We start from the raw sequence: 19,801 nt of genomic DNA on the forward strand, positions 1-19,801 counted from the left end.
AATTCTTTATAATTACCTTTCTTGGGAGAGAGAATGTAAGAATAATGATTGAGCTAGGTGCTGTGACTCACACCTGTAATCAGGAGGCTGAGGCAGGAGGATCCCTTGAGCTCTAGAGCTCAAGGTTGTGGTGATCCATGATCTCATGCTGCTGCACTCCAGCCTGGGTAACAGAGTGAGACCTTGACTTAAAAAAATGGCCAGATGCTGTGGCTCACACCTTTAACCCCAGCATTTTGGGACGCCAAGGCAGGAGGATCACTTGAGGTCATGAGTTTGAGACCAGCCTGGGCAACATAGTGAGAGCCTGTTTCTACAAAAAAAATTAAAAAATTAGCTGGGTGTGTTGAAGCATGCCTGTAGTCCTTAGTACTCAGGAGGCTGAGGCAGGAGGATCCCTTGAGTCCAGGAATTTTGAGGCTACCGTGAGCCATGGTCATGCCACTGCACTGTCTAGACTGGGTGACAGAACAAGACCCTGCCACTTAAAAAAAAAAATGATGATCAGTCATTTAGTTACTGTTAAAAAATGAGTTTAATCTTTGAAAGGAATATAAATTAAAGCATGAAACAAGTGTGTTTAAATTATTTTTTTTAGGTGTTCCTCCAAGAAAAGCTGGTTATATTGAAGACCTGGTTTTGATGCTGCCTCAGAACATTTGGGATAACCTATATAGCAGGTTTGTTTTTTAAATCTGATCATACATTGTTGTGAAAGTCAGTTAAACTGGTTAAAACGGGATTGGATTATTTCACAGATGCTCCTTCTGCTGTATGTTTATGTACAATATCTCTTCTTTTTCCTTCATTTATTCATTCTCAAGTGTGAGTAGGAAGACTTTGTAGCTACTGTGATGTAGTCTAGATGCTTCTAATTTTTTTTGTTCTAATTATCTGTCTGTAAAGGTATACTTTAGTAATTTAAATATCTTGTTTAAAATAGTTTGCATGTCCCCACACCAAAATTTTACATATGTGTACCCTCCCACAATTTAATATCTTACTTTTTTTTTTTTTTTTGAGACAGAGTCTCTCTCTCTCTGTCACCCAGGCTGGAGTGCAGTGGCGTGATCTTGGCTCACTGCAACTTTTACCTCCCGGATTCAAGCGATTCTTCTGCTTCAGCCTCCCAAGTAGCCAGGACTACAGGTGTCCGACGCCCGGCTAATTTTTGTATTTTTAGTAGAGACAGGGTTTCACCATATTGGCCAAGCTGATCTCGAACTCCTGGCCGCGTGTTCCACCTGCCTCAGCCTCTCAAAGTGATGGGATTATAGGCATGAGCCACCATGCCTGGCCGAATATCTTACTTTTTCTTTTTTTGAGACAGAGTCTTGCTCTGTCAGTCATGCTGGAGTGCAGTGGTGTGATCTCAGCTCACTGTAATCTCCGCCTCCTGTGTTTAAACGATTCTCCTGCCTCAGCCTCCTGAATAGCTGGGACTACAGTTGGCTGCCACCATGCCTGGCTAATTTTTGTATTTTTAGTAGAGATGGGGTTTCACCATATTGGCCAGGCTGGTCTCGAACTCCTGACCTCATGATCCACCACTTCAGCCTCCCATAGTGCTGGGATTACAGGCATGAACCACTGCACCTGGCAATATCTTACTCTTAAATTGTAAATTTTTTTTTTTGAGACAAGTTCTTGCTGTGTCAACTAGGCTGGAGTGCAGTGGTATGATCTTGCCTTGCCGAGTCTCGATCTCCTGGGCTCAAGGGATCCTCTTACTTCAGCGTGCAGAGTAGCTGGGATCACAGGCGTGCACCACCATGTTTGTTTTGTTTTGTAGAGATGGGGTTTTGTTTGTTTTGTAGAGATGGGGTTTTGCCAGGTTGCCCAGGCTGGTCTTGAACTCCTGGGTCAAGCCATCTGCCCGCCTTGTCCTCCCAAAGTAGTGGGATTATAGGCATGCACCACTGGGCCTGGCCTTAATGTTGTAAACTTTAAAATTTTATTTTATTTATTTATTTTAAGACGGAGTCTTGCTCTGTCGCCCAATCTGGAGTGCAGTGGTACGATCTCGGCTCATTGCAACCTCTCCCTCCCAACCTTCATTTCAAGTGATTCTTGTGCCTCAGCCTCCCAAGTACCTGGGATTACAGATGCATTGTCACCACACCTGGCTAATTTTTGTGTGTGTGTGTGTGTGTGTATATATATATATATATATATATTTTTTTTTTTTTTTAAAGACAGGGTTTCACCATGTTGGCCAGGCTGGTCTTGAACTCCTGACCTCAGGTGATCTGCCCGCCTTGGCCTCCCAGAGTGCTGAGATTACAGGCGTGAGCCACCATGCCTGGCCTAATTTTTGTATTTTTAATAGAGGTGGAGTTTCACCATGTTGGCCAGGCTCTCAAACTCCTGACCTTTGTTTTAAAACATTTGAACCACAATTTTCCTATTAATTATGTTTTCTTTAGTTAAATATTAAAAGTCATTCATATATCGAATACTTCCTACTTGAGAGACCAGGGAAGGCCTTCATCTGATGAAAACTTTGACTGTGGCTCTGATGTATAGCTAAGATTTATATGTTGCATGATAATTTTTGAAACTACTTCTTTTATTCTGTTCTTGGCTCTAACATTTTGGAGCAGAAGTAGCTATAAGGGAAAGTTGAAATAAATATAAGGCAGGTTAAGCAATAAACTGATAATGTCACTCACCTTAATAAACATAATAACAAGTCCTTATTGATTTTTGTTTTTTATATTATTTTGAGAATTTTATTAGTTCTCAAATTAATTGAGAAAAATAAAAGTCAATTTATTTTTAACTGGGTATTTTGCCATTGACTTAAATATTAGAAACAAACTTCCTAGAATGTAAGCTTTCTTAAGATTGCCATAATTTTAATTCTTAAATTTTTTATGCTTTAGGTATGGTGGAGGACCAGCTGTCAACCATCTGTACATTTGTCACACTTGCCAAATTGAGGCAGAGAAAATTGAAAAAAGAAGAAAAACTGAATTGGAAATTTTTATTCGGGTAAAAAAGTGTTGCTTTTCAAATTCATCTAGGTTAAAGATGAAGACCTGACAATTAGCAGAGCTATACGATGTTAAGAAAATGATCAGATGAGAGAGTTGTAATAGATTTGAAGTGTTCTGGCTGTACAACGGTGAATGACTTCAGGCAGTTCACTGCAGTTGTATTGAGTTATGTTCTCCCTTTGTGGGTGTATGTGTGTCTGTGTGTGTGTGTGAGACAAAATCTTGCTCTGTCACCCAGGCTGGAGTGCAGTGGTGCAATCTTGGCTCACTACAACCTCTGCCTCTTGGGTTCAAGTGATTCTCCTGCCACAGCTTCTCAAGCAGCTGGAACTACAGGCATGCCCCACCACGCGTGGCTAATTTTTGTATTTTTAATAGAGATAGGGATTCACCATGTTGGCCATGCTGGTCTCAAACTCCTGATCTCAAGTGGTCCGCTGTCTTGGCCTCCCCAAATGCTGGGATTATAGGCATGAGCCACTCTGCCTGCCCCCTTTGTGGGTTTTTGTTTTTATGGATTGGTAGTTGTTGTTTTTAATGTATTGGCATTGGCCAAAATCTTACTGAAATGGAAAATTATAGGTTTCCTTAAGTTAGTGTTGTCTACAGTCTATCCAGCATGTACTACTTTCATTCTTTTGTGAGATATAATATCCTTTTTGTTTTTTTGAAGGACTCCTGGGCTTATAAATAGGTGTCTCTTAATTGTAAGCAACAGAAAGTGTGGTCATAAAATCAAAAGCCTGAAAAACCAGGTTTTATGGGCAAGGATTAGTACCCTTCCAGTTTTTGAGGTAGCAAGAAGTCTCCACAGTGATGCTGTCAGTAACATAGCTCCAACTATTTAAGACAATTGAAAATTTGGATCACCTGAGACACATGTTCATTGATAACTCTACTGAGACACTATTATAGGGAGGAGTAATACTGCAAGAGAAAATTGGGATTCTTTTAGTAAAAACAGGGAGAAGATACTGAGCAGATTAAAATGAGCTGTCCAGTGTCTTTTGTATTATCCTTTCCTGCACATGTATAGACACACACTTGCTTTTCCTCATTGATTCAGGGCTTTTTTCATGCCCTTGCCTAAAGTTAAGTGAATTTTACATTTAAAAAAAAAGATACAGGTGTGAATTTATTTATTTTAGTTGGGCTTCATTTGCTTCTTGAATCTAAGGAAGGAAACTTTAGTTGAATATTAAAAATAGTTTATTCCATCGGTGCTTAAATAATGGCCAATGACTGTGTCTGTCAAGGTTTGATTAATAGAAGCTATTCTAGTATTTTGAATAGAATCAGAATATAGGGAATAAGAAACTTACATTACTACTGAAAGTACTGGGCAGTGAAGGTCAAAAAGACCACTGCTGACTTTCAGGAAATCTAGAAGTGGGATAGGGTACCACATTGAGGGTGGGAGGGAAGCAGTGGCCAAGAATGGCGTTATATAACCACAACAGGGTAAAGAGAGCTTCTGTATAGTGAGTGGCATGAGCCCAATCAAGAGTGTTAGAGCCCAGGCAGGATGAGACTGGATGCCCATGTTGGCCTGACATTGGTGGCTACAGGGGTGCAGCATAGTGGTGGTAGTGGCAGTGAACAATCAGTTCCATATGGGAAAATGATCAAGTCATAAGTGTAATAAGTGCCAAGTTTCTCATTGTCAGACAAGTTTCAAATATGGAAAGGGAGAAAACTAAAATGTACCTTGTGTTCTTATTGGATTGGAGTAATAGGTATCTTTGTGAACTCATGATAATAGCTGAGTAAATATGGAAGTTGTGTGTGTGAGTGTGTGTGTGTGTGTGTGTGTGTGTGAGTGTGTGTGTGTTTGTATGCAGGTATAGAAACTTGATGTTTCTTAACTCTCATTGAAAATGCCTTGGACCCATGCTTACTCTGGTAGGATTGATCATACCTAGCTCTCAGATCTTGGCTTCTAAAACATCTTTTTTCTTCTATCCATATAGATAGAGAATATGTTCAAATTAAACATATATGTATATAAAATATATAGATAGATATATATCTACATATGTCTATATATTTTTAAATTTTAGTTTAAAAGACAGGGTCTCATTCTTTCACCAGGCTGGAGCAGTGACTGATTATAGTTCACTGTAACCTTGAACTCCTGGGCTCAAGGGATCCTCCTGCCTTAGTGTCTCAAGTAGCTAGGACTACAGAGGCACACCACCATGTGCGGCTAATTGAAAAAAAAAATTTTTTTGTGTGGAGATAATGTCTTGCTGTCTTGCCCAGGCGGTCTCTAATTCCTAGCCTCAAACAATCTTCTGCCTCAGCCTCCCAAATCTCTGGGATTATAAGCTTAAGCTACTGTGCCTAGCCTTAAAATAAATTATAGTAACATACAACTCATTAAATAAAATAGGAGATACTGCATCCATATTGGTATAAATAAATGAATAAATGGAAAGGATGAGGAATGGAATGCTTACATCATTTCAGCTTAACTCATTAAACACTTATTAATTACAAAGAGAAAAGACTTTCAGTGGAGAATCCTGACACCATCTCGATGAAGATAAAATGAATATCATTAGAAATGAAACAAATGAATTCGTTGGGTGTGGTGGTGTGTGCCTGTAAGTTCCAGATACTCAGGAGGTGGACGCAGGAGGATCACTTAAGCCCAGGAGTTTTGAGACTAGCCTGGACAATGTAGTGAGACTCTGTATCTTAAAAAAAAAAAAAAAAAAAAAAAAGAAAAAGAAAGAAAGAAATGAAACTATGTGCCAGCATAGTATACAATTAGAAGAACATGGCACCACTTCTTTGGTATACAGATGCATAACCTGAATCTCAAATGTGGGAAGTCACAAATCCAAATTGAGGAAAACATTTTATAAAACAACAAACTATTTGGAGGAAAGGAACATGTATTCAGCAACTTATTCTGAAGTTGAACTAGGTAAAGAAAATTTCTTTGTATACTTGGAGTTTTCCTGTAAGTTTGAGATTGCTTTAGAGTTTAAAAAAAAAATTCAAAACTGCATAAAGTCCTTGGAAACAATTTCAGCTGTCTGCCTATAACAATGCTCAGAAACCGGAGAAGCTAGTTACTGCTGCTGTCAGGACCCAAGAGGATTATTAAAGAGGATGCTCAGAAGACAAGGATGCTGCTGTTAAAGATGTTAGCTGCTACAATACTAAGTGAGATTGGATTCTTTGGAAGATGCTTGGAAGTGGTGGCAAAACCCTACTTATGCCATCTTTAGATGCCTCAAACTTGCCCAAAGCTGCCACCAGAGGGGGGAAATTGTTTTTCTTTCACTTATACCTTTCATAATATCATGGTTATATATAGTCTGGTATACTACTGGTAATGGATCCTACAAAATGTAGGCTTGTCTTCACAGAAGGGAATATATGAATAAATGAAAATGATGTTCATTAACAGATAATACAGCACAGTCTGCCCCTTTGTCAACTCAGCACCCATATGCACTTATACAAACCAAACAACAGTAGCGACAATATCATGCTTCTGCCTGACAGTACAACTCCTGCACCAGTGTATGTTGCATTTGCCCTTTCCCCGTATTTGGGAAACCCAAAGTCCCATCAGTCACTATACCTATTTCTAAATGATGTTCATAAATTTTTTAGTTCAGACAATATCAGTATAGTCACGCTTTTCCCTGTTATAGTCTGTAATTTAAAGAATGAACTATAATGTTAACCACCAACAACATACCTTTTAATAGTAGTCAAACGAAAGAAAGGAAAAAAATAAATTGGTAGTTATTTCAACATCTGGTAAATATTTATAAATATGTATCTGTAGCTGATCACTACCCATTCCTTATTTCCTCTTGTCAGCAAACACCCTGGCTGGTTGTGAATGTGTTTACCTCATAAAATAACCCAGACCTTCATTTCTGAAGAGTTTGAACCCTTAGTAGTCTTGTATGTATTAGGTTTCTCTCTCTGAGTATGGAAATACTAAATGGTGCCTATAGTGGATTGAATGGTGGTTCCCAAAAAGGTATTTCCATGCTCTAATCTCTGTAAATTACCTTATTGGTGAATGTGACTTTATTTGAAAAAGGGGTCTTTGCATCTATAAGGATTTTTGAGATGAGATCATCCTCAGTTGTCTGAACAGGCCCTAAATCCAGTAACAGAGACACACAGCAGAGAGATACACAGAGAAGAGGTGAAAATCATGAAGATGGAGGCAGAGATTGGAATAATACACCTGCAAGGTAGAAACTTGACAGGCTAGGAATGGAGTCTTCCCCTAGAGGCTCTGCAAGGAGAATGGTCCTGTTGACACTTTGATTTTGGAGTTCTGGTCTCCAAAACTGAGAGAATAATACCTTTTCATTTACCAAGTTTGTGGTATTTTGTTGGAGCATCCCTCTGAAACTCATAGAGTGGATATAATCTGGTTTCCCAACATAATCCTCTTTGTTCCTATTATGTAGTAACGTAGTATTCATTTTATTTACCCTTTAACTGGGATCAGTCATCGCAGCCAGTACTGTAACCTTCTCTTTGCTTGCTGATTCAGTGACATGAGAAACCCAAAATGGCCAGGGGGTTGTCTCAACTTTCAGTCCAGTCAAATTGTTGTTGTGTTCCCTTGGGATATAAATCTTCCAGATTTAGTAGAGACCGAAGTTGTGAGTATGGGAAGCAGAGCTTTTGTGACTATGTCAGTAGGTAGTAGTAGATGAGCCCTCTTATTTCCTTTACCTGATTCCTAGGCTTATGTATTCTGGTTATGGGAAAAACCACCATATATTGATTTCTAGTTTGGAGCAGATACTACATCATGTAAGATAGTACCAACTATCTTACGCCTATAATCTCAATACTTTGGGAGGCTGAGGTGGGTGGATCACAATGTCAGGAGTTCGAGACCAGCCTGGTGAAACCCTGTCTCTACTAAAAATACCAAAAATTAGCCAGACATGGTGGCACATGCCTGTAATCTCAGCTACTCAAGAGGCTGAGGCAGGAGAATTGCCTGAACCTAGGAGGCGGAGGTTGCAGTAAGTAGAGATTACACCATTGCACTCCAGCCTGGGTGACAGAGCAAGACTCCATCTCAAAAAAAAAAAAAAAAAGAAGATATGGCTAATAAGCACATAAAAACTATATAATAGTCATTAGGGAATTCTTATAAATATTGATGGTGAGGATCCAAAATGTTGCATGCCAAATGATAAACAGTTTGGTAATTTTTTGTAGGTTCAACCCCTAGTACATGACCCAGTGATCCTACTCTTAGGTGTTCATTCCAGAGAAATGAAAATTTGTGTTCACATAAAACATAGAAACAAATGTGTATAGCAGTATTGTTCATAATTGCCCAAAACTAGAAACAATTGAAATGTCTATCAGCTGATAAATGGATAAATAAAATGTGTTACAGTTGTACAATAAAATACTGTTCAGCAGTAAAAAGATCATGGCGTACTGATCAATGCAACATGGATGAATATTAGAAACAGTATGCCAAATGTAAGACAGATACACAAAATACTATATAATGTCTAATTTCATTTATATGAAATTTCTAAAAAGGGAAAAAGTGCGGAGACAAATGATTAGTGACTTCAAGGGCCAACAACAGGGGAACTGACTGCAAACTGGTGCAGGACAGCTTTTGGGGGTGCTGGAGGGCTTTAAGCTGGATTGTGGTAACAGTTGCACAACTATATAGAAAACCATTGAAGTCCATATTGAGTGGGATGATTATACCTTAATAAAATTGCTTTTTAAAAAAGCACATTGGGGCTGGGCAAGGTGGCTTATTCCTGTAATTCTAGCACTTTGGGAGGCTGAGGAGGGAGGACTGCTTGAGACTAGGAGTTGGAGATTACAGTGAGCTAAGACCACGACCCTGCACTCCAGCCTGGGCAACAGAGCAAGTCCCTGTCTTTAAAAATAAAATTGGCTGAGCTCAGTGGCTCATGCCTGTAATCCCAGCACTTTGGGAGGCCGAGCTGGGTGGATCACTTGAGGTCAGGAGTTCAAGACCAGCCTCACCAACATGGTGAAACCCCTTCTCTACTAAAAATACAAAAATTAGCCAGGCATGGTGGCGGGTGCCTGTAATCCCAGCTACTCAGGAAGCTGAGGCAGGAGAATTGCTTGAACTGGGGAGGTGGAGATTGCAGTGAGCCGAGATTATGCCATTGCACTCCAGCCTGCATAACAGAGTAAGACTCCATCTCAAAAAAAAAAAAAAAAAATTAATTTAAAAATGCAAACCTATTATTATTTTTCTATAACTAGGGTTTTTTTTTTTTTTTTTTTTTTTTTTTTTTTTTTTTTCCCTCTCTTTTTTTTTTTTTTTTTTTTTTTTTTTTTTTTAGACAAAGCACATGTGTTAAAAACACTAGAATTTAAAAATAGGTGCCCTTGGTGGATCAGCATCTAAATGAAGTTTCTGAAAAATTGAAAAGGCAGATAGAATCAGATCAAAGAAGCAAGCGAAAGGCCACAGGAAATGACTGTGGGTTTTAATCTTGGAAGTGGCAGATGATGACCTTAGCATTCTACCCCTGTTGCATTATACCGGAAAGATTAAGGTGTCTGCCTAGATAGAACAGTGAATGTAGACATGTGAAGTATGATTGATATTCAGGGAGATATATAAGGATATTGTATCCTAAATAGCAAAACAAAACCTCAATAGATGGGTTGATTGAATGGCAAAATAAATACCGTTAGAGGGCAAATTAGTATGCTAAAAGATATAGTGGAAATATTTCTCCTAAGGTGAAGGACAAAAGGATAAGCAGAAAGAACGAAGAAAAGTTTTGACATGTTGGATAGTTATAGGATCCAATATTTTTCTATTATGTATTTTTAAAAAGAGAACAGGGTGAGAACTACATTTAGAGTAATCGTTTAAAATTCCCAAAACTAGTGAAAAACACATCCTTAAATCAATGAGGTAACTGTGCTTAATTATTTTTTAAAAAGCCTCTACCTAAACACATAGGAAGTAACTTCTTAATATCAAAGATAAAGTAAGTCCTGAAAGTGTTCAAACATGGTAGTTGGATGAATTTAATGGTTTTTATAATCCAGCATCTGGCAGATTCAATCTGACATTACATTTTAGAAATCTCAGTTCTCTAGGGATAAGTTGCACATCACAGAATTGTGTATAGTTTGAGTCACATACCCATTCCTTAGGCCTTAGGGCTAGAAGAGGGAATTGGTTTCAGGGATGGTTCCACCACTTTCTAGAATTTACCTATACATTTATGTATATTGCTTGTGAAATGATATGTACAAGATTATTCATTGCAGCATGGTAGGTAATAGCAAGTTGTTGACCAGTATCTTCAAAAAGTGTAGACTGTGGATATAGTATATGTACTATAAAGTAAGTTTACACATTAGATTTTTAATAAATAGGTGGAGTATTTATTTCATTTACCCAATCTTTATGCCCCCTTTTATGTATACTTGTTAAATTTTGAGAAATAACCTAGAATTGTTTATTAATAGATGCTACCATGCTTTCTAGTACTAAGTTAGTGTTAGTGTACATCTTACTGTAGCACTTTTTTTTTTTTTTTTTTTTTTTTTTTGGTGACAGGGTCTTGCTCTGTCACCCAGGCTGGAGTGCAGTGGCACAATCAAAAGTGATCCTTCTACATCAGCTTTTTGAATAGTAAGTTCTTTTTTTTTGAGACGGAGTTTCACTCATGTTACCCAGGCTGGAGTGCAATGGCGCGATCTCGGCTCACCGCAACCTCCGCCTCCTGGGTTCAGGCAATTCTCCTGCGTCAGCCTCCTGAGTAGCTGGGATTACAGGCACGCGCCACCATGCCCAGCTAATTTTTTGTATTTTTAGTAGAGACGGGGTTTCACCATGTTGACCAGGATGGTCTTGATCTCTTGACCTCGTGATCCACCCACCTCGGCCTCCCAAAGTACTGGGATTACAGGCTTGAGCCACCGCGCCGGGCCTTGAGTAGTAAGTTCTATAGGCACAAACCACCTCACATGGATAAACAAAAAAAATTTTTTTTATATAGGCCGAGTGTGGGGGCTCACGTCTGTAATCCCAGCACTTTGGGAGCCTGAGGTAGGTGGGTCACTTGAGGTCAGGAGTTCGAGACCAGTCTGGCCAGCATGGTGAAACCCCACCTCTACTAAAAATAAAAAAATTAGCTGGGTGTGATAGCGGGCACCTGTAATCCCAGCTACCCAGGAAGCTGAAGCTAGAGAATTGCATGTGGGAGACAGAGGTTCCAGTGAGTCCAGATTGTGCCATTGCACTCCAGCCTGGGCAGCAAGAGCAAAACTCCATATCTCAAAAAAAAAATATTTTTTTTTTTTTTTTTTTTTTTTTTTTTTGTAGAGACATTGTTCTCGTGACGTTGCCTAGGGTAGTCTGATCTCCGGATTCAAGGAATCCCCTTGCCTCAGCCTCCCAGAGTGCTGAGTTATCAAACACTGAAGTGGATTGATTGTATTGTTTTGCCACAAAGCAAGTTTTGGATATTAGGTGACTGTTTTTTTCCTCCCTTGTAGCTTAACAGAGCATTCCAAGAAGAGGACTCTCCAGCTACTTTTTATTGCATCAGTATGCAGTGGTTTAGAGAATGGGAAAGTTTTGTAAAGGGTAAAGATGGAGGTAAGTGGTTGAAAAATATTTTGTTTTGGTAAATTACTTGTTTTTTTGTTTGACAAATATTTATTGAATATCTATGTGTACTTGGGGTTACATTATTGAACAGAAGAGAAAAAGATCCTGTCCTTAGGGATCTTACTTTCTAGTTTATATGCTGTTGGTTTTAAATTTTGTTAAGCTTATTTAATGAATTATAGCAGGAATAAGAGAACTGAAGAAAATAAGTCTGTGATCTTACTTTGAAAAAATTTTAGAAATCTTCAGAAGGAATAAGAGGTTGCTTAAATTATGATTTATTCAATACAGTGGACTTTTAAAATAACTTTATATGACAGTATTTAATAATTTGAAAATAAGATACTCTGCTATGTGCCGGCCACAGTGGCTTATGCCTGTAATCCTAGCACTTTGGGAGGCCGAGGCTGGCAGATCAACTGAGGTCAGGAGGTCAAGATTAGCCTGGCCAACAAAGTGAAACCTCGTCTCTACTAAAAATACAAAAATTAGCAGGGCATGGTGGCAGGTGCCTGTAATGCCATCTACTCAGGAGGCTGAGCCAGGAGAATTGCTTCAACTTGGGAGCTGGAGGCTGCAGTGAGTTAAGATCATGTCACTGTACTCTAGCCTGGGTGACAGAGCGAGACTTTGTCTTAAAAGATATTCTGATATGTGCAAAAGTCTGCAACAATATGCATAGTTAAAAGTTTTTTGTGGGCCGGGCGTGGTGGCTCACGCCTATAATCCCAGCACTTTGGGAGGCTGAGGCAGGTGGATCACCTGAGGTCAGGAATTCAAGACCAGCCTGACCAACATAGTGAAACTCCATCTCTACTAAAATAATACAAAACTTAGCTGGGCATAGTGGTGGGCACCTGTAATCCCAACTACTCGGGAGGCTGAGGCAGAAGAATTGCTTGAACCTGGGAGGCGGAGATTGTAGTGAGCTGAGATCGCGCCGTTGCACTCCAGTGTGAGTGACAGAGCAAGGCTCTATCTCAAAAACAACAAAAAAAAAGTTTTTGTATTTATGTATTTTTTCAATTTTAAATTAATAGAGACAAGGTCTTACTCTGTTACCCAGGTTGAAGTATAGCAACATGATCATGGCTCACTGTAACCTTGACCTCTCGGCTTATGTGATCCTCCTGCCTCCACCTCCTGAGTAGTTGGGACCACAGGCATGTACTACCACAGTTGGCTAATTTAAAAATTAATTTTTAAAATTATTGTTAGAGACAGGGTCTTACACGGTGTTTCTCAGGATCTCCTGTGCTCAAGCTATTCACCCACCTTGGCCTCCCAAAGTGCTGAATTACTGAGTTCTCTCTATATTGCCCAGGCTAGCCTCGAACTCCTGGGCTCTAGCGATCCTCGTGCCTCAGCCTGCTGACTAACTGGGATTGTAGGGGCATACTACCATATATGGCTTTTTTTTTTTTTTTTTTTTTTTTAAGATGGAGTCTTGTTCTGTCGCCCAGGCTGGAATGCAGTGGTGCAGTCTTGGCTCACTGCAACCTTTGCCTCCCAGGTTCGAGCAGTTCTCTGCCTCAGTCTCCTGAGTAGCTAGGATTACAAGTGCCTGCCACCACATCCAGCTAATTTTTGTATTTTTCATAGAGAAGGGGTTTCACCATCTTGGCCAGGCTGGTCTTGACTTCTGACCTCTTGATCCACCCGCCTTAGCCTCCCAAAGTGCTGGCATTACAGGCCCAAGCCATGACACCCAGCCCATATCTGGCTTCTTTTTACAGCTTTTAAAAAAAAAATTTAAGTTCAGGAATACATGTGCAGGATGTGCAGATTTGTTACATAGGTAAACATGTGCCATGGTGGTTTGCTGTACCTATCAACCCATCACCTAAGTATCAAGCCCAGCATGCATTAGTTGTTTTTCCTGATGCTCTCCCGTCCCTCATCCCCCAGCCCCCACCAACAAGCCCCAGTGTGTGTTCCCCTCCCTGTGTCCGTGTGTTCTAATTGTTCAGCTCAAACTTATAAGTGAGGACATGCAGTGTTTGGTTTTCTGTTTGCGCATTAGTTTGCCGAGGATGACTTCCAGCTTCATCCATGTCCCTGCATAGGACACGATTGCTTTCCTTTTTATGGCTGCATAGTATTCTGTGGTGTATATTTACCACATTTTCTTTATCTAGTCTGTCATAGATGGTAGAATCATTTATATTCTTTTGGATATATACCCAGCAATGGGATTGCTGGGTCAAATTGTATTTCTGGTTCTAGGTCTTTGAGGAATCACCACACTGTCTTCCATGATTGAACTAATTTACATTCCCACTAGCAGTGTTAAAGTGTTCTTATTTTTCCACAGCCTTGCCAGCATCTCTTGTTTCTTGACCTCTTTTTTTTTTTTTTTTTTTTTTTTTTGAGGTAGAGTCTCACTTTGTTGCTCAGGCTGGAGTGGTGTGGCATGATCTCAGCTCATTGCAACCTCCTCCCGGGTTCAGGTAATTCTCCTGCCTCAGCATCTTTAGTAGCTGGGATTACAGGCACCCACCATCATGCCTGGCTAATTTTTCTGTTTTCAGTAGAGACGGGGTTTCACCGTGTTGGCCAGGTTGGTCTCAAACTCCTGACCTCAAGTGAGCCACACACCTTGGCCTCCCGAAGTGCCGAGATTACATGTGTGAGCCACTGGGCCCAGCCTGTTTCTTGACTTTTTAATAATTGCCATTCTGACTGAGGTGATATGGTACCTCATTGTGGTTTTGATTTGCATTTCTCTGGTGATCAGTGATGTTGACCTTTTTTTCATGTTTGTTGGCCACATAAATGTCTTCTTTTGAAAAGTACCTGTTCATGTTCTTTACCCACTTTTTAATGGTTTTCCTTTTAAGTTTGTTTAAGTTCCTTTTAAAGCTTTTGATGAACATGTGCTTCACTTTTGCCTTAAATTTTAAAAAGAATGTATTTAAACATTTTCTTTTATAATGCTTTTATTTTTTAATGTTATTTTGATAATCTGAAGCAAATTGATTGCATGATTTCTTTTAAATGACAAAGAAATTGCTATTTTATGCTGTTAGTGCTACATTTGGACTTGTAATCCCCCAAATGGTTAGTTAAGAAATAATTTCTGAAAGGCCGGGTGTGGTGGCTCACGCTTGTAATCTCAGCACTTTGGGAGGCTGAAGTGGGTGGATCACGAGGTCAGGAGTTTGAGACCAGCCTGACCAACATGGAGAAACCCTGTCTTTACTAAAAATACAAAATTAGCCTGGTGTGGTGGCACATGCCTGTAATCCCAGCCACTCGGGAGGCTGAGGCAGGAGAATCGCTTGAACCCAGGAGGCAGAGGTTGTGGTGAGCCAAGATTGTGCCATTGTATTCCAGCCTGGGCAACAAGACTGAAACTAAAAAAAAAAAAAAATAAATAAAAAAATAAATAAATAAATAAATAATTTCTGTTAGACCCTGATGGTTGTGAACGAGCCCCTCTCATCTTCTTTCCTGGTTCTGTTTTGGGTGAACTAAAAACTAAAAAGGAAGACGCTCAGAAGACATTAAGAATTAACTATAGGCCATGCGTGGTGGCTCACACCTGTAATCCCATCACCTTGGGAGGCCGAGGCGTGTGGATCATGAAGTCAGGAGTTCAAGACCGCCTGACCAACATGGTGAAACCCCATCTCTACTAAAAAATATACAAAAATTAGCTCGGCATGGTGGTGCATGCCTGTAATCCCAGCTGCTTGGGAGGCTGAGGCAGGAGAATTGCTTGAACCTGAGAGGTGGAGGTTGCAGTGAGCTAAGATCGCACCACTGCACTCCAGCCTGGATGACAGAGTGAGACTCTATGTCAAAAAAACAAACAAACAAAAAAACAAAACTATAATATTTTGGCTAAGAAATAGCCAATCTGATTATGTAGTTACAGGTCACAATTGATGTCAGGCACAAAATTATGCCAGTTACGTTTCTTTGAAAATGCATTTTGATCTTTTTTCCTTTAGATCCTCCAGGTCCTATTGACAATGCTAAGATTGCAGTCACTAAATGTGGTAATGTGATGCTTAGGCAAGGTAAGTTTGATGCATATTTACGTCCTTGTGGGTGATTTGTCACTGTTAGGAATATGTTATCGTCAGTCATCTATAGTACTTTTTTAGTCAGCTGAAGAATGTAATTCATACATTAGGGCAAATAATGGAAAGCAGCCACTATTTTTTATCTGAGAAAAGGTCTTAGGGCTGTTGGTAAGAGCTAAGAAAAAGCATCTGTCACTTTTTAAGAGAAACCATATGTTGCAGCTTATAACAATATGGGCTGGTAGTCTGCAGATTCATGTTCTAAAAGTTCTCAATTATCCCTAAAGGATTCATGCTGGGGGGTATATTAAGAAAGCTTTTACAATATGAATATGTAGGTTTGTAAACATTATTTTTTCTATATAATTTTAAGGAGCAGATTCTGGCCAGATTTCTGAAGAAACATGGAATTTTCTGCAGTCTATTTATGGTGGAGGGCCTGAAGTTATCCTACGACCTCCAGTTGTTCATGTTGATCCAGATACACTTCAAGCAGAAGAAAAAATTGAAGTAGAAACTCGGTCTTTGTAATTTTTAGGATATAGAGAGTTCTAATGAGGAATCATTTTCACTTCCTCTGACATGTACACATGAGAAAACATTCCTAAAAGTGTGTTTATTTTCTTTATTTTTTTTTTTTTATTTGTCCCGTTTATTTCTTCTTAGTGGGCATTATGGAAGAATATATTAAAATGTGTAATATACCACAGGTTGGTATATTTAATGCTAAATACTTACCATAAAGTCTTTCAGTGTAAATTCCTTTTTTTTTTGAGACAGAGTTTCCCTCTGTCTCCGAGGCTGGAGTGCAGTGGTGCGATCTCAGTTCACTGCAACCTCTGCCTCCTGGGTTCAAGCGATTCACCTGCCTCAGCCTCCAGAGTAGCCGTCACCATGCCCAACTAATTTTTGTATTTTAGAAGAGACGGGGTTTCACCATGTTGGGCAGGCTGGTCTCAAACTCCTGACCTCAGGTGATCCACCCAGCTCAGTCTCCCAAAGTGCTGGGATTGGCGTAAGCCACAGCACCTGGCCCAGAGTAATATTTTTGAAAGAGGAGGGATAATTGTGAACTCAGTAGGTTATCTTTAATCTTTGTACTACGTGGGGATCCCATAGTATCCTTTGTAGTGTTGTAAATACTTTTGCTTTGAAAACTTTTTCATCACCCTAAATCACCATAACTCTGACCAGTCCTTCAGTTCTCCAAAAGACTAATTTAATTGTATAGTTTTGTCATGGCTTCATACAATAAAGAGCCTATTTTAAGTTGAAAGTAGTAGTCAGAAAATTGTTAATTTCCTAAAGCTCAGGAAACTAGGGTGTCACTTTTTTTGCACTGCAGCATATACAGTAGCTTATTAAAATTTACAAAATGTCTTTTTTTGAATGTATCAAGGATGTATTTTGAGTGGAATTTGTCAGCAGGTATCAGTAACTTATTGCTACTTATATTGTACAATGTTAAACTTCAATTCTTGTAACTTTGGTTAGTATTAATGTCCGTAACTAAAAAACTTAAGAGTTAGTTTTAGGGCACTTTTTATTTTGAGAGCATGAAGTGTGGAATGTGTCACTGAGATTGTTGATGACGCTAAGGCTACTTGTAACTTGATTTTTTAAATGAAATAGTCTTTGAATAATATAGTATGCACTGCTATTTGCTTGATTATGTAATGTCAAAAGTTTAACTATATTCCAAGTACAAAAACATACTGGATTACATTGAGGATGTTGAATAGCATTCATGATGGCTTTGTTTTGGTTTGGGGCAGCTGTCACCAGCTAAAGCAATGTTGTTAAAATTAGCTCAATAAAAATGATTTTAAAATGTAAAACTTGAATGTTGAATTTATTTGATAGACATTAAAGGTAAAAGGTATAAAGTTTTTTAATATTAATACCTTCTTGCTATTTCTATTTTATTTTATGTATTATTTTTTGAAATGAGGTCTCACTCTCGGCCAGGCTGGAATGCAGTGGCACAATCTTGGCTCACTGCAACCTCCGCCTCCCAGGTTCAAGCGATTCTCCTGCCTTGGCCTCCCAAGTAGCTTGTGTTACAGGTGTGGGCCATCATGTCGAGCTAATTTTTGTATTTTTAGAAGAGATGGGGTTTCGTCATGTTCGTCAGGCTGGTGTCTAACTCCTGACCTCAGGTGATCCACCTGCCTTGGCTTCCCAAAGTGTTGGGATTATAGGCATGAGCCACTGCACCCAGCCAGTTTTTAAAAAAAATTTATTTATTTTGAGACCGGGTTATGAGACTGGTTAATTTTTGTCTTTTTTTTTTTCTTTAATTTTTTTGGCAGAGAAGGGGTTTTGCCATGTTGCCCACGCTTGTCTCAAACTCCTGGGCTCAAGTGATCCAGCCTCCTTGGCCTCCCAAAGAGCTGAGGTTATAGGTATGAATCACTGCACCTGGCCTCTGGTTATTTCTTAATCAGAAGTTTCCAAACATGTCATTCAGTGTAGTAAAGTTGATTTTTACTTTTTTTTTTTGACAGGGTCTCTCGAGCTCTGTCACCAAGGCTGGAGTGCCTGGCATTGAATACAGCTCACTGCAGCCTCCATCTCCTGGGATCAAGCAATCCTCCCACCTCTGCCTCCTGAGTACCTAAGACCACAAGTGTGTACCACCACACCTGGATAATTTATTTTTTGTCGAGACAAAGTCTCACTTCATTTCCTAGGCTGGTCATTAGTGTAGTAAAGTTTTGATGTTTAATGAAACAAATTTTATTAAGCAGCCATTTAAGATCTATTTGAAGTTTTTAAAAATATATAGTAAATATTATACTATGATCCTCCTCAAGGACTGAATGTTACTGATTTCTTGTGACTCACCAGAATTTAGTGTAATGCCTAATATTTAGTGGTTAATCAAAAAAGATTTGTTTTTAATAATGATTGTTATTCTTTGAAACTTACAATGTTTCAGTTACTTTACTAAAGTGCTTTCCTACATTTAATCCTCTTAACAACTGTATGATATAGGTTAAGTGGTTTGCCCAAAGTCATACAGCGAAGAAGTGGCAGATCTAGGACTCCAACTCATGGCTTCATATAATAAAGAGCTTATTTTGAATTGAGAGTGGTAGTCAGAAAATTATTTACCATAATGTAATTTGCCTATGAATTCCTTTGAAACTTGTTGTGGTATCAGTCACATCAGTAGTCTGTTATTGGGATATATAATAAGATAAAGATACTGGTCTCTAACAGCCCATATATATTTTTTTTTTTTAAATTTTTTTTTCGAGATAGCATCTTACTCTGTCGCTTAGGCTGGAGTGCAGTGGTGCAATCTCAGCTCACATGCAGCCTCGACCTCCTTGGCTCAAGCAATTCTCCCACCTCAGCATCCTGAGTAGCTGGAACTAGAGGCATATGCCACCACACCCAGCTAATTCTTGTATTTTTTGTAGAGACAGGGTTTCGCCATGTCACCCAGGCTGGGTTTCGATCTCCTGAACTCAAGCAATCTACCTGCCTTGGCCTCCCAACGTGTTGGGATTACAGGAATGAACCACTATGACTGGCCAATTTTTTTACATTATAATTGTCAAAATACATAATAAGTAAAGGGCTAGCAGTACCATAGACTCGTAGGTAAAGATTGTTCTATGTGTTGACAGATGTGGGATAAAATAAAGGGTTTCTGTAAGGATGATTTTCATAGAAATACTTAAGCTGAGAATTAGGAAAATTGCAAAGGCTAGTAAGAGCCTATATATGTTAAGAGTCTATTGATTATAGGCCAGGCATAGTGGCTTACGCCTGTAATCCCAGCACTTTGTGAGGCTGAGGCGGGTGGATCACTTGAGGTCTGGAGCTCAAGACCGGCCTGACCAACATGGTGAAACCCCATCTTTACTAAAAAATACAAAATTAGCTGGGTGTGGTGGTGAGTGCCTGTAATCCCAGTTACTCCGGAGGCTGAGGCAGGAGAATTGCTTCAACCGAGATCGGTTGCAATGAGCCGAGATTGCACCACTGCACTCCAACCTGGGCAACAAGAGCAAAACTTCATCTCAAAAAAAAAAGAAAAAAGACTATAATACAAAGGTGATTAGTTTTGAGGCCCTGAAATCAGTTTGTTTAAATTCAAATCCTAGTAGCTATCT

The 19,801-nt window shown here is 39.3% G+C and overlaps 1 protein-coding gene across 4 annotated transcripts in view; it reads left to right on the top strand.

The window, feature by feature from the left end:
• Positions 1–17,512, top strand: part of USP33 (ubiquitin specific peptidase 33) — a 65,143-nt gene extending 47,631 nt beyond the window's left edge. For 3 of the 4 annotated variants that reach the window (XM_032296542.1, XM_032296543.1, XM_032296544.1), the window contains exons 20-24: positions 599–680; positions 2,886–2,994; positions 11,529–11,631; positions 15,600–15,668; positions 16,048–17,512. In XM_032296542.1, coding sequence (XP_032152433.1) covers positions 599–680; positions 2,886–2,994; positions 11,529–11,631; positions 15,600–15,668; positions 16,048–16,205 — 521 coding nt within the window. In that variant the 3' untranslated portion in view covers positions 16,206–17,512. The remainder of the gene's footprint in view (positions 1–598; positions 681–2,885; positions 2,995–11,528; positions 11,632–15,599; positions 15,669–16,047) is intronic. The other variant, XM_032296545.1, reaches the window with a different exon arrangement.
• The last annotated feature ends 2,289 nt before the right edge of the window (positions 17,513–19,801 follow it).

The sequence above is a fragment of the Sapajus apella genome, unplaced genomic scaffold (genome assembly GCF_009761245.1).
Source record: "Sapajus apella isolate SASKATOON/1434 unplaced genomic scaffold, GSC_monkey_1.0 scaffold36, whole genome shotgun sequence".
NCBI lineage: Eukaryota > Metazoa > Chordata > Mammalia > Primates > Cebidae > Sapajus > Sapajus apella.